The sequence below is a fragment of the Aotus nancymaae genome, unplaced genomic scaffold, assembly GCF_030222135.1.
Source record: "Aotus nancymaae isolate 86718 unplaced genomic scaffold, 86718_ANA_hifiasm-v0.15.2.pri h1tg000006l, whole genome shotgun sequence".
NCBI lineage: Eukaryota > Metazoa > Chordata > Mammalia > Primates > Aotidae > Aotus > Aotus nancymaae.
Genome location: NW_026988417.1, coordinates 61,956,133 through 61,971,400, shown reverse-complemented (window position 1 = coordinate 61,971,400; position 15,268 = coordinate 61,956,133). Strand labels below are relative to the sequence as shown.

Sequence of the window (15,268 nt, the reverse complement as noted above, 5' to 3'; positions counted from 1 at the left end):
CACACCCTCATGCCTCTGCATTTCCAGCCCCAGAATCTTCCCGGGGCCAGTCCATCCAGGAGCTTGGAGGGTCAGCCTTGGGTGTGTGCCCATGTGCCTCTGGCAGCATCTTGCACCCAGCCATTGCCAGCATCTACTCAGCAAGGTCACTAAGGTCTGCCAGCCTGACAGAGCAGGTCTCAGGAACTGTCTTGGGTGGGGACAACATACCCCTACTGCTGCCCCAGGGCTGGGGAGACACTAGGAAAGGTTCAACCTCTGCACATTAAAATCCTTTTGGCTCCTGGGATGGGTTTGGGGAATAAATGTGGAAGATACCCATATTCTGAGAGACATGACACCCATATTCTGAGAGACATGGGAAGGAGAGCCAGCCTATAAGGTCCTAGGATCAAGGCTAAACACTGCATTTGACCTCAGTGCCCACGTGGATTTTCCTTTCTTTCCTGCACTAAAGCTTTCTAATAAACTTTTATTCCTGCTCTGAAACTGACTTTTGTCTCTTTTTCTGCATTATGCCCCTCAGTCAAATTCTTTCTTCTTACGAGGTAAGAATTGAGGTTACTGCAGACCTGCATGAATTCACTGCAGGTAACTCAGATATCTTCCACCAGTAACAAGAGGAGTAACAGAAACCCTAGTGACCACACAAACTCAAGAAAATCATATAGAGCATAGAAAGAAACACTGAGACTCCATCACACCATCTCCAACAAGGATCAGCTGAAAACCAAGAAGAATTACTCCCTATGACAAAAAGGAAGGCAAAAGGATCCCAGTGGCATCTACCAACACCTTGGACAAGTACAGTCCTCACTAGTGAAATCCCCTGCAGTTCTCACAGGCACTCAGCCCAGCTGAGGGAGCTGCTTAGAGTCCACACAGCTGTTCTCCTCAAGAGAAGGAGCCGACAATGCATCCTACCCCTGCAGCCCACCGCATGTCATTGAGGAACTGGAGCCACTGCAGGAAAGCAAGAACCTAACAAAAATCCTGCTCTAGGACCAAGTAGTCATGGCACCCCTTCATGTGGAAGGCTAAACCACCTTTGAGCCACTCCCACCCAGTAGCCCAACATCTCAAAGACACACTATGAGCATGTTACATCCTTTTCTACAGAGCCAAACAGTGGTGGAACTGCTCCACGTACCTCTTCCCTCATCCCCTCAGCCAAAGCTGAAGCTTCACATTCTCTCCTGGGGAAATGGTGCTTTGTAGAACAACTCCATCTACCTCTCAGCCACAGCTGCACCTTGCCCCTAGGGGCCTAAGTTCAAACTGTGCACTGCCTCCTGAGGAAACAGTACTTTGGCAGAGCCACGCATCCCAGGGAAACTGTGCCTATGCCACCCATGGCAGTCATGGCCCATGGGTCTGAGCTGAAGTGGCACATTACCCCCTGGGTAATTAGTGCCTTGGCTGAGCTGAGCAGCTGCATATTGCAGCACTGAGCTGACATAGTACTTCACATCCCAGGGAAGCAAAGCAGTGACTGAGCTGAGATACCTCACCCTACAGGCCAAACTACTCTAGTAGCCTGCTTCCCCAGAACTGGACTAGTTCCCCAGAGTATGAGCTGCTGAGATACCCCTCTCTCCAAGGAGTGGAGACATCACTGTGCTGTTCCCTGCCCCCAAGGTCCAAACAACAGCCATGCTTTCCCATTCTAGGGTACTTGCTGCTGCAGCATCTGGCCTCACAGAATGAGGGATACTGCTGAGCCCCACAGTCTCAGGGTCTAGAGTCACTTTGCTACAGAGTGCCTAATCCTCAGAGACCTAAGTTGCCACTGAGCCCTGCTGGTTCAGGCTCCCAAATTACAGCCATACCTTGCACCCTGGGCTCAAACTTCTAGAGCACCTCTTCTTTCCAGAGTTGGACAAGGTCTATGCCTTGCCCCCTAAGGATAGAATAACAGCTAAATTGTGACCCCTGGACCCAAACTGCTAGGTGGTGCCTCAGAGTCACAGATCCTGGTGCTATAGGCAACCTACATCTAGCACTACCAAAGAGTGAACCCTATACCTTAAGACCTGGAGATAGCAATTCTAAAAAAGAACCTAACAAAAATCCTGCAGCTGAAGATTCAATAAATGAAATATGAGATACAGTAAAGATCTTCAACAGCTGACTTGACCAAACAGAAGAAAGACTTTCTAGACTTGAAGATAGGTCATTTGAAATTATCGAATCATAGGAAAAAAATGAAAAAAAGTGAAGAAAGCCTATAAAACTTATTGGACACCATTAAGTGAAAAACATTTATATTATGGAAATTCCAGAGGAAGAAAAGTTGAGAAAAGGCATAGAAAACTATTTAATGAAATAGGTGAAGACCTCCCAAGTCTTGGAAGAGATATGGACATCCAGATCCAAAAAGCTCAAAAGTTCTTAAATAGATTCAACCTAAAAATGTCCTCCCTAAAACACATTGTAGTCAAAGTTTCAAGAGTCGAAAACAACAAATGAATTTTTAAAAACAGCAAGAGGAAAGCATCAAGTCACATATAAAAGAATCACCATTAGACAAATAGCAGAAACCTCACAGGCCAGGAATGAATGGGATGATACATTCAAAATACCAAAAGAAAAAACAATTGTTAGCCAAGAATACTATATCCAGTAAAGCTATCCTGCAGAAATGAGAAAAAAAATAGTAATTCCCAGACAAGCAAAAACTGAGGGAATTTGTCACCATTATACAACCAATACAAGAAATTATCAAGGGAGTAATGCATCCAGAAACAAAAAGACAATAATCAGCATCACAAAAACACACAAAAATGTAAAACTCACCAATAGAGCAGATACACAAAGGAAAAAGATAAAAGAAAAAATGTTTATCATTACAGAAAATCACCAATCTGCAAAAATAAATAATAAGATAGAAGAAAAGGAACAAAAGCTATGTAAAATAACCAGAAAACAATTAACAAAATCACAGGAGTAATTTGTCACCTATCAATAACAACTTTGAATGTGAATGGATTAAACTCCCCTCTTAAAAGCTATAAATAGGCCAGGCGTGGTGGCTCAAGCCTGTAATCCCAGCACTTTGGGAGGCTGAGGCGGGTGGATCACGAGGTCAAGAGATCGACACCATCCTGGTCAACATGGTGAAACCCTGTCTCTACTAATACAAAAAATTAGCTGGGCATGGTGGCGCATGCCTGTAATCCCAGCTACTCGGGAGGCTGAGGCAGGAGAATTGCCTGAACCCAGGAGGCAGAGGTCGCGGTGAGCCGAGATCACGCCATTGCACTCCAGCCTGGGTAACTAGAGCGAAACTCCGTCTCAAAAAAAAAAAAGATATAGACAAGCTGAATGGATAAAAAGGAAAACACAGATCCAACTACATGCTTCTTATAAAAAGCAGACTTCACCTGTAAAGATACATATAGTAAGTGGAGCGACGGAGAAAGATATTCCATGCTGATATGGTTTTGCTTTGTCCCCACCCAAATCTTATCCTGAGTGGTAGCTCCCATAATCTGTATATGTCATGGGAGGGACCCAATGGAAGGTAATTAGATCATGGGGATGGGTTGTTTTCAAGCAATTCTCATGATAGTGAATAAGTCTCACAAGATCTGATGGTTTTATAAAGGGCAGTACCTCTGCACATGCTCTCTTGCCTGCCACCACATAAGACATGTTTTTACTCCTTCTGCCTTCTGCCATGATTGTGAGACCTCCCCAGTCATGTGGAACTGCGAGTCCATTAAACCTCTTTTTCTTTATAAATTACCCAGTCTTGGGTGTTTCTTCATAGTAGTATGAAAATGGACTAATATAGTAAATTTGGTATTAGTGTAGAGCAGGGTACTGATACTGAGATTCCAAAAAATGTGGAAGCAACTTTGGAACTGCTTAACAGGCAGAGGTTGGAATAGTTTGGAGGGCTCAGCAGAAGACAGGAAAATGTGGGAAAGTTTGGCATTTCCCAGAGACTTATGAATGGCTTTGACCAAAATGTTGATAGTGATATGGACAATGATGTCCAGGTTGAGGTGGTCTCAGATGGAGTTGAGGAACTTGTTGGGAACTTGAGCAAAGGTGAGTCCTGTTATGCTTTAGCAAAGAGACTGGAGGCATTTTGCCCCTGCCCTAGAGATCTGTGGAACTTTGAACTTGAGAGAGATGATTTAGGGTATCTGGTGGAAGAAATTTCTAAGCAGTAAAATGTTCAAGAGGTCACTTGGGTGTCATTAAAAGCATTCAGTTTTATTCATTCACAAATATATGACTTGGAATTGAAACTTATTTTTAAAGGGAAGCAGAGAATGAAAGTTTGAAAAATTTGCAACCTAATGATGTGATAGAAAAGAAAAATCCATTTTCTAAGGAAAATTTCAAGCTAGCTGTGGAAATATGCATACATAATGAGGTTCCAAATGCTAATTGCTAAGACAATTGGGAAAATTTCTCCAGGGCATGTCAGAGGTCTTCACAGCAGCTCCTCCCTTCACAAGCCAGGAGGCATAGGAGGAAAAAATGGTTTTGTGGGCCAGGCCCAAGACCTTGTTGCTTTGTGCAGTCTCAGGACTTGGTGCCAGCCATGTCCCAGCCATGGCTATAAGAGGCAAATGTACAGCTCAGGCCATTATTCCAGAGTGTGCAAGCCCCAAGTCTTAGCAGCTTACATGTGATGGTGTTGAGCCTGAAGGTATACAGAAATAATAACTGAGGTTTGGTAACCTCTGCCTAGATTTCAGGGAATGTATGGAAATGCCTAGATGTCCAGGTAGAGGTGTACTACAGGGGTGAAGCCCTCATGGAGAACCTCTGCTAGGGCAATGCGGAAGGGAAATGTAGGGTGGGATCCCCCACACAAAGTCACCACTGGGACACTGCTTAGTGGAGCTATGAGAAGAGGTCCATCATTCTCCAGACCCCAGAATAGTAAATCCACCAACAGCTTGTGCCGTGCACCTGGAAAAGCTGCAGACACTCAACATAAGCCTATGAAAGTAGCCAGGAGGGGGCTGTAGTCTGTAAAGCCACAAGGGTGGAGCTTCCCAAGACCATGGCAACCCACCTCCTGCATCAACATGACCTGGATGTGAGAAATGAGGTCAAAGGAGATCACTTTGGAGCTTTAATATTTGACTGCCCTGATAGATTTCTGACTTGTATGGGGCCTGTAGAGCTGTCATTCTGGCCGATTTCTTTTATGTGAAATGGGTGTTTTACTCAATGCCTGTAGCCTGTACCCTCATTGTATCTAGGAAGCAACTAACTGGCTTTTAATTTATAGGCTCATAGGCAGAAGGGACTTACCTTGTCTCAGATGAGACTTTGGACTGTGGACTTTGAGTTAACACTGAAATAAGTTAAAACTTTGGGGGATTGTTGGGAAGGCATGATTGGTTTTGGAATGTGAGGACATGAGACTTGGGAGGGGCCAGGGGTGGAATGATATGGTTTGGCTATGTCCCCATCCAAATCTCATCTTGAATTATAACTTCCATAATCCCCATATGCCATGAGGGCACCTGGTGAAAGATAATTTAATCACTGGGGAAGATTTTTCCTGTGCTGTTCTCATGATAGTGAATACAACTTATGAGATCTGATAGTTATGTAAAAGGCAGTTCCCCTGCATATGTGCTCTTGCCTGCTGCCATGTAAGATGTACCCTTGCTCTTCCTTCACCTTTTGCCATGATTGTGAGGCCTCCCCAACCATGTGGAAATGTGAGTCCATTAAACCTCTATTTCTTCATAAATTACCCAGTCTTGGGTATTTCTTCATAGCAGTAAGAAAACTGACTAATCCATATGCAAATGGAAACCAACTGTGAGCAGGAATAGCTATATATTTATAAAATAAAGCAGACTTAAAGTGAAAAGCTGCCAAAAGAGAAAAGGTTATTATATAACGATAAAGGGATTAATTTAGAAAGAAGACATAACAATTATAAATATATATGCATCCAACATTGGAGCACCCTAATATTTAAAGCAAATATTATTAGATATAAAAAGAGAGAAAGGCTCCATTACAATAATAGTTGGGGATAGCAACACCTCGCTCTTAGTGATCATCTACACAAAAAAATTAACAAAGAGATATTTAATTTAAACTGCAGTTTAGATCAAATGGACCTAATGGACATTTAGAGCACATTTCATCCAACAATCAGAGAATGCATATTCTTTTTTTCAGCACATGGAACATTTTCCAGAACAGACCACATGTTAGGCCATAAAACAAGTCTGAACAAATACAAAAAAAATGAAATCATATCAGGTATTTGCCCACAATGAAATAAAACTATAAATCAACAACAAAAAAAACTATTTGTATAGTTTAAAAACTATACAAATTAAAACATTTCTAAAAACTATACAAATGCATAGAAGTCAAACAACGTACTCCTGAATGATCAATGGATCAATGTAGAAATTAGAAAGGAAATCTAAAAGTTTCTTGAATCAAATGAAAACAGAAACATATGAGACTAAAACCAGTGGAATGCATCAAAAGTAGTTAGAGGGAGGTTTATAGCAATGAACACCTGCATCAAAAAAGTAGAAAGACTTCAAATAAACATAATAATACACTTCAAGGAAGTAGAAAAGCAAAAACAGAACAAACTCAAAAGTAGTAGAAGAAAATAAATAATAAAAATCAGAGAAGAAACAAACAAAATTGAGATTAGAAAACCATTAGGTAGACTAACCAAAAAAAAGAAGATCCAAATTTTAAAAATTAGAAATGAAAAAAGGGACATTACTACTGAAACCATGGAACTACAAAGGATCATTAGAGGCTACTATGAATAACTATACACCAACATATTGGCAAGCCTAATGAAAATGAATAAATTCCTGGACATATACACCTACCAAGATTGAACCAAGAACAAATAGAAAACCCAAACAGACCAACTACAAGTAATCAAATTGAATTAGTAATAAAAAAGTGTCCCATCAAGAAAAGTCCAGGACCTGATGGCTTCACTGATGAATTCTATCAAACATTTAAGAAACTAATATCTTTTCTTCTCAAACTCTTCAAATTGAAGAGGAGGGAATTCTTTCAATTTATTCTATGAGACCAGCATACCCTGATACCAAAACCAGACAAGGACACAACAAAAAAAGAAAACTATAGGCCAATACCTATGATGAGCATAGATGCAAAAATCCTCAACAAAATACCAGCAAACTGAATCCAGCAGTACATTAAAAAGATCATTCACCATGATCAAGAGGGATTTACCCTAGAGATACAAGGATGGGTTAACATATGAAAAATGAGTTAACATAACAAAATGAAGGACAAAAGCCACTTAATCGGCTGTGGGCAGTGGCTTATGCCTGTAAACCCAGTACTTTCAGAGGCCAAGGTTGGCAAACTACCTGAAGTCAGGAGTTTGAGATGAGCCTCACCAACATGGTAAAACCCCATCTCTACTTAAAGTACAAAAATTAGCCAGGCATGGGGACACATGCCTGTAGTCCCAGCTACTTGGTAGGCTGAGGCAGGAAAATTGCTCAAACCCAGGAGGCAGAGGTTGCAGTGAGCCGAGATCACACCATTGCATTCCAGCCTGGTGAACAGAGTGAGACTCTGTCCTCCACAAAAAATAAAAACTAAAAAATAACCCAGAAAAAGCCACCACTTAATCATTTCAATAGTTGCTGAAAAAGTATTGAAAGAATGCAACACTCTTCAAAATAAAAATCTTCTTGGTATAGACTAGGTTTAAAAGAACATAACACAATAAAGGCTATTCATTTTCACCACTCTTATTCAATATAGTACTGGAAGTACTAACTGGAGCAATAAGGCAATAGAAAGAATAAACGATTCAAATTGTAAAGAGGAAAGTCAACTTGTTCCTGTTTGCAGACAACATAATCTTTTATAAAGAAAGCTTTTAAAAATTTATCAAAATTCTCTTAGAACTGATTAACAAATTCAGTAAAGTTGCAGGATACAAAATTAACATACAAAAATGAGTAGTTTTTTATATCAACAACAAACTAGTGAAAAAAGAAATCAAGAAAGTAGCCTTATTTACAATAGTTACAAAAAAAAAAAAGAAACCCTATGAAATGGTTTGGCTGTGTCCCCACCCAAATTTCATCTTGTAACTCCCACAATTCCCACTTGTTGTGGGAGGAATCCAGTGGAAGGTGAGTGAATTATGGGAGCAGGTCTTTCCTGTACTGTTCTTGTGATAGTGAATGAGTCTCATGAGATCTGATGGTTTTTAAAAGGGGAGTTTCTTTGTACAAGTTCTCTTCTCTTGTCTGCCATCATGTGATATGTGCCTTTCACCTTCCACCATGATTGTGAGGCCTCCCCAGCCATGTGGAACTTTAAGTCCAATAAACCTTTCTTTCGTAAATTTCCCAGTCTCAAGTATGTCTTTATCAGCAGCATGAAAACAAACTAATACACTTTAGAAATAAATTTAACTAAGAAGGTGAAAAGTTTTTACAAGGAAAATTATGAAACACTGATTAAGGAAACTGAAGAGGTCACACGCACAAAATGAAAAGGTATCACATGTTCATGGACTGGAAGAATTAATATTTTTAAATTGACCACAATACCATCTACAGATTCAATGCAATTACTAACAAAATGCCAATAACATTCTTCACAGAAATGGAAAAAAAAGTCCTAGGGTTCATATGGAACCACAAAAGACCCTGGATAGCCATAGCAAATCTGAGCAAAAAGAACAAAGCTTATGGCATCACACTAAACTTCAAAATATACTACAAAGCTATAGTAACCAAAAGATCATGGTACTGGTATAAAAACATGCACAAAGAGCAATGAAACAGAGAGAGAACATGTAGAGATAGAGAAACAAAAGGCATTCAAATTGTAAAGGAGAAAAGTGAAATTGTACCTATTTGCAGATGACATGATATTACACTTTAAAAAGTCCTTTAGCTTCATCAAAATACTCTTGGAGCTAATAAACAAATTCAGTAAAGTTCAACTTATTTTCAAAAAAGGTAGCCAAGAACATTCAGTGGGGATGAATGGTGCTGGGAAAAACTGAACATCCATATGCAGTAAAATGAAATTAGATTGCTATATCTCATAATATGCAAAAATCAAATCAAAATGCATTAAAGCCTTAAATGTAAGACATGAACCTATGACATTCCTGGAAGAAAACACTGAGGAAACAATTTAGGACATAGGTGTGGGCAAAAATTTTTGGGGTAAGACCTTAAAAGTACAGGCAGCTAAAGCAAAATAGACAAATGGAATTACATCAAGCTAAAAACCTTCTGTAAAGCAAAGGAAAAAACAGAGTGAAGAGACAACCCACTGAATGAAAGAAAATATTTGAAAACTACTCATCCAACAAGAGGTTAACGATAATCAGAATATATAAGGAATTCAAACAATTCAATAGCAAAAATAAAACCCAAATAATCCAATTTAAAAATGGGCAAATGATCTAAATAGGCATTTATCAAAAGAAGACATACAAATGTCCAACAGACATATGAAAAATGCTCAACATCACCAATCACCAGGGAAATGTAAATCAAAACCACAATAAAATATCATCTCACCTCAGTTAAGACTACTATTACCAAAAAGACAGAAAATAACAGATGTTGGTAAGGATGTGGCAAAAGGAAAACACTAGTACATTGCTAGTGGGAACATAAATTAGTACAGAAACTATGAAAAACAGTATGGAAGTTTCTTGGAAAATTTAAAATAGATCCACCACATGATCCAACAATCCCATTTCTGAGTATATCCAAAAAAGGAAATCAATAAATGTAAAAGGTATCTGCATGCTCATGTTTATTACAGTACTATTCACAATAGCCAAGATATGGAATCAACCTAAGTGTCCATCAACAGATGAATGGGTTTTTTAAAATGTGCTATCTATACATTCAGCCATAAAACATGAAATCCTGTCGTTTGCAGCAATGTGGACGAACTGCAGGTCATTATGTGAAGTGAAATGCCAGGTATAGAAAGACAAATAGCACATATTCTCACTCATAAGTGAGAGCTAAAAAAGTCATGGCAGTATAATTAGAGTAGAATGATGGTTATTAGAGGCTGGAAATCCTAGGGGTAAGGACGATGAAAAAAGGTTGGGTAATGGGTATAAAAATACAATTAGATAGAAAAAACAATTTCTAGTGTTCGATAGCACTAGAGGGTGACTACAGTTAACAATAATTTACTGTCTATTTAAAAATAGCTAGAAGGAAAGATTTGAAATGTTCCTAACACAAAGAAAGATCAGTGTTCGAGGTGATGGCTATCTTAATTACCCTAATTTTATCATTATACATTGTATGTAAGTATCAAAATACCCCATAAACATGTGATTATTATGTATGTATCAATTTAAAAAAGAAATCAAACCATAATATTCTTGAACATTACACAAAAGCAACAGAAAAATGAACTCTCTAAAATTAGAAAAGTTTTCCCTAAACCTTATGTGAGAAAGCAAGTAAGTATGGAATAAGAAAGAAAAAATCGGCTTTGCTATTCATCAGATATAAGATAACAGGCATAAATAAAGCCAGCTGTGAAATTAACAGAAGATAGTATTTCTCTCAGGAAGATGCTTTAAAATGACACACACACACGCAAACACTTAGAGTAACTACTGGTTTTTTTACTCACAGAAAAGCCTTTTTCTCTAAAAATCATAGATAATTTATGACAATAGCAAAAGATCATCAAAAACTCTTCTGTTTAAATTCTATTATTAAGATTGAAATATTTCACTCTTGGCTAGAATATCTAAGTCACATGGATACAGAAAAATAGCTTCTACTTCTGAGAAGCAGAACTTTGCAATTTCCAAAATACAGAACCCTGGGTCTATCTTATACTAGGTTGATGCAAAAGTAATTCAGTTCTTGCCATTACTAATAGTTTACATGTGTTACAGACTTCTTTATAAACAGCCTTGCTTTCTTTTGAGTCTATGAAAGCACTACTTCATTTTAATTCCTTCCAAACCCGATACTTTCCCAAATTCCTACAGTAAATCTGTGTCTTCTTCTGTTTGGTGAGGTACCCCATGGTTCTTCTGGAATGTGCGGTCCCTCCTTGCAATGAGCCAGTAAATCTGATGATATGATTTGGCTTTGTGTCCCCATCCAAATCACACCTCGAATTGTAATTCCCATGTGTCCAGGAAGAGACCTGGTGGGAGTGATTGGATTATGGAGGCAGTTCCCCCATACTGTCCTTATGATAATGAGGGAGTGCTCATGAGATGTGGTAGTTTTAAAAGTAGCAGTTTTTCCTGCACTCTCACTTCTCTCCTGCCACCATGTAAGACATGTCTTGCTTCTCCTTCACCTTTTTCCATGATTATAAGTTTCCTGAAGACTCTCCAGCCATGCAAAACTGTGGCTCAACTAAATCTCTTTCCTTTATAAATTACCTAGTCTTGGGTATTTCTTTATAGCAGTGTGAAAACAGACTACTATACCTGACTTTCTTAGAATACACTTTTGTTCCTGATAAACTTAGGCTTATTGGGCTACGAAGCCTGTCTCATATTAGTTCAGGAATATTAATTTCACATAAAAATGAGCAACAAAAAAGCATCAAGTTCAAATCCCATGCAGTTATATGAAGAGAGAATAAAAAATATCATCATAACAGATAACAAAAACATACCTGAAAGATGTACTACAAAATAATTTCTTATTTGGAAACTAGCTAAATGACATTAAAACATAATACAAGATATGGAAGAACAACTTGATTCTGAATTAGAAAACCTTGGAAATGAGGTAACAGAACTCAGGAGAATTAGTAATAAACTAGAAGAAACACAAAAGCTAATAAATGCAACAGATTATAGTTTGCTGTTAAGAATCTGAGCCAAACCTTAGGTCAATGTTTCTGTAGTAATTCTGATTGTCAGACACTCTTTCTCTAATTAATTATTCAGGAGGGGCTCATGAAAATGCTAGTCTCATCAAATGTTGATTTATCAATTGTTGATAACAGTTTGTACCTTTTGTATATGAGTTAGTTTTGCTAGATGTAAAATCCTTGGCCTATACTTTTTCCCCTTAAATATCCTCAGTATGTCCTACTTTCTTATGACGGAAATCCTCACTGTCAAAAAGTTGTGATAGCCTAGTTTACTTTCTTATTTTACAAATGTGACGAAACATTAAAATCTGTTAAATCTAGTTGCTTGTTACCTGCCTGAAATAATTCACACCATATATTGTCAAATCTAACATGCCCTCAATTTTAAGATGCACATTGTTTTCTCTATTTATTTATTTTTTTAAATGCATCCTCTATTCATGGATGTTATAATATAAAAAAGTGTGGGTAATGGCAGGCCATTGTTTTGGACTAGCCTTCTATACTAGGCCCCATTAGATCAAACCAGAATGGAGTTGCTTGTGCTAAGCACCATATCATTAAAGTGTACTTTGGAAAAATGAGCCAGTTTTTTTTTTTTTTTTTAAAGAAACAGGAGATTCTAGTTAAACTAGTGGGCATAATAAGAAAACAATCTTGCATATTCTTCACATGTACCCCAAAACCTAAAATGCAATAAAAAAAAATTACAGAAAAAAAAAGAAAGCATACTTTGTTTTAACCTTTACAAGGAAAGTAACTTTGAAATAATCTGCTTTTTTTTCTGTTTCTACTTTCTTCAGTCCTTTTCTGCCTATAAAGCCAATATTCTCTGTTCAGCTCATTGAAACATTCATTCTATTTCATGAAAACTCACTTTCTTAAATTAATTTTTCATTTACTTTCTATTTTTGTCTTCTCACAATGAACTGGATAAAATTGGTGATCAATGTTATCACTATTGTCTGCTTATTGTTTAGCCATTAAGTTCTAATATTTACTAGGCATTCAACAAATATTTAGGAAAAAAATAAATACAGAAGGGAAATCAGAGGGAGAGAAACAAAGAAACTGACAATATCTGTAGGGTGGAATAGCCAGTATCTGTAGGGTGGGATATGTATTAATTTTAGAATAAAGAGAAAGACAGGGAATAAACTTAGTACTGGAGCAGAACCTTGAAAGAATAGAGCATAGATCAAGTACATTTTAATGTGGGAAAGGTTCACAGCCGGATTGAGGAACATGGACAATGCTACAGGTGAGCAACATGAAGCTTCCAGGTATTTTAAGATGTGCAATTTTGAAGAGAATAGAGGGGCACAAAGGATAATACAGTTTTGCCTGGACCCTCATCTCCACATGAGAAGGGAAAAATTTCTAATTAGAAATATGATACATCACAGAAAATTACATAATACCCAAAGTCAAAGTATAGGCTAATTTAAAAAATCCTGCATGTTTATTCAAATATATACTGTTATTTAAAGTGAAAGACAAATCCTAATGTTATTGTGTCCAACTAATTGTTGCTTTCTAAGAAAGGTGACATGGAAGTAAATGGAAAGAATTATATGAGAACTTCTTAGATATGTTCTGGTAATCTAACAGTGATTAGCTCTATGACCTTGACCAAGACACTTGCACTGACCGGAAGTTCCTTTCTCTTACCCACAAATTGAAGGGACCAAACTGGAATGACCTAACGTCATCTATGGCACTAAAAATCACATGATTCTATTAAATCTGAGGCAATGCATCAAATGTAGTGGACTCCCAAAATTATTATTACCTTTTTTTTTTTTTGAGATGGCGTTTTGGTCTCTTTGCCCAGCTTGGAGTGCAATGGTGTGATCTTGGCTCACTGCAACCTCTGCCTCCCAGGTTCAAGCGATTCTCCTGCCTCAGCCTACCAAGTAGCTGTGATTGCAGGCATGCACCACTACGCCCAACTAATTTTGTACTTTTTTTTTTTTTTTTGAGACGGAGTTTCACTCTTGTTACCCAGGCTGGAGTGCAATGGCGCGATCTCGGTTCACCGCAACCTCCGGCTCCTGGGTTGAGGCAATTCTCCTGCCTCAGTCTCCTGAGTAGCTGGGATTACAGGCACGTGCCACTATGCCCAGCTAATTTTTTGTATTTTTAGTAGAGACGAGGTTTCTCCATGTTGGTCAGGATGGTCTCAAACTCCCGATCTCAGGCGATTCAGCCTCCCAAAGTGCTGGTATTACAGGCGTGAGCCACCACACCCGTCCCTCAAATTATTTATTAAATACATAACATCTTGAAGTGGTGTCCCTCACTGACAATCTGGAGCTATTACCAGCCTTCAGTTTATATATAAAATGAAGCTGTTTCCTCTTCTTACTGTAAGACTCTTTTAAGGATTTGCAACGCAATCCCATCATTTCGCGAGTTAGTAGAGCCCTGCTTGTTTGGCTGCAGAGCAAGGTTGACGACTAACTTCTGGACTGGTTCCATCTTCATCTGCCGGATGCCAGTCCCAATAGTAACGCCCCCTTCGGCCACCTCCACCACAGCCCATCATGCGGCCACACCCAAACCGGAAATCAGGACGCCCCAAGGGTTGACGGGAAGGTGCTGCCGGGATCCTTGCTTCCCCAGGCCCGCCCCCTCTGATGACGTCTCTGCCCGCCCCTTGACCCCCGCGGTCCCGCCCCCTTTCCTTCCTCCTGGTAGCCGGCGGCGGTGTCTCAGGCGACGATGGAAAGATCCGAGATGGTGGCCGCCCCTCAGGGGGAAGAGGCGTCCTGTTCTTCCTGGGGGACTGGCAGGTGAGAGGACGAGGCGGGCGAAGGTGAGGGGTCGCAGGTGGGACCCAGGCTCCGGGTTTCTGCTTCTTTCTCTCCGGCGGGCTGGGGGCGCCCGAGAGGCCGCAGGGCCGAGCAGCGCCGGCTTGGGGAGGTGAGGGGCGCGCGCTGGGTGGGTGTGGCGACGTGAGCTAGGGCCTCTGCTGTTCCCGGCTTTCCGGAGGAGAAAGTCCCCTTCCCGCACCTCAAAGGTGCGCTTTCTCAGTTCTGGCTGGGATTCGGGATCCTTCTTCCTCCCAGTCACCAGACTTGGGGGGCTCCGGCTGAGAGCGAGTTCTGGTCCCGGTCACTTGGCGTGAGCTTCCCCGACTGGTGCCAAGCACCTTTCCTCCTTTCCGTAAAAAGAAAGCTGGGAGCGCCTCTGTGCACCTCCACTGAGATCCTCTTTTGAAAACTATTACCAGAAGGAACTTGGTAAGAATGAATCAGTAGCAATCTGGACACCCTGAGGCCTCTGTTGACTACTGAAGAAAAAAAAAAAGCCAGGAAAAAAATACACAAGTTACCCATTCTTATTTCCCACTTGGTTTTGAAATTCTTTTGGTCTTTCCCGCCCTTGTAAAATTAGGGGAAAATGT

General features: G+C 39.7%; 1 protein-coding gene and 1 long non-coding RNA gene across 3 annotated transcripts in view; one reads left to right on the top strand and one right to left on the bottom strand.

The window, feature by feature from the left end:
* Window positions 1–14,383, bottom strand: part of LOC135269892 (uncharacterized) — a 323,864-nt gene extending 309,481 nt beyond the window's left edge. Inside the window, exon 1 of the long non-coding RNA XR_010338129.1 lies at window positions 13,652–14,383. This is a non-coding gene — a long non-coding RNA (uncharacterized LOC135269892). The remainder of the gene's footprint in view (window positions 1–13,651) is intronic.
* Window positions 14,384–14,580: 197 nt separating this feature from the next.
* Window positions 14,581–15,268, top strand: part of UBA6 (ubiquitin like modifier activating enzyme 6) — a 74,526-nt gene continuing 73,838 nt past the window's right edge. Inside the window, exon 1 of one of the 2 annotated variants that reach the window (XM_012473422.2) lies at window positions 14,581–14,654. In XM_012473422.2, coding sequence (XP_012328845.2) covers window positions 14,584–14,654 — 71 coding nt within the window. In that variant the 5' untranslated portion in view covers window positions 14,581–14,583. Of the gene's footprint in view, window positions 14,678–15,268 lie in introns of both variants that reach the window. The other variant, XM_012473423.2, reaches the window with a different exon arrangement.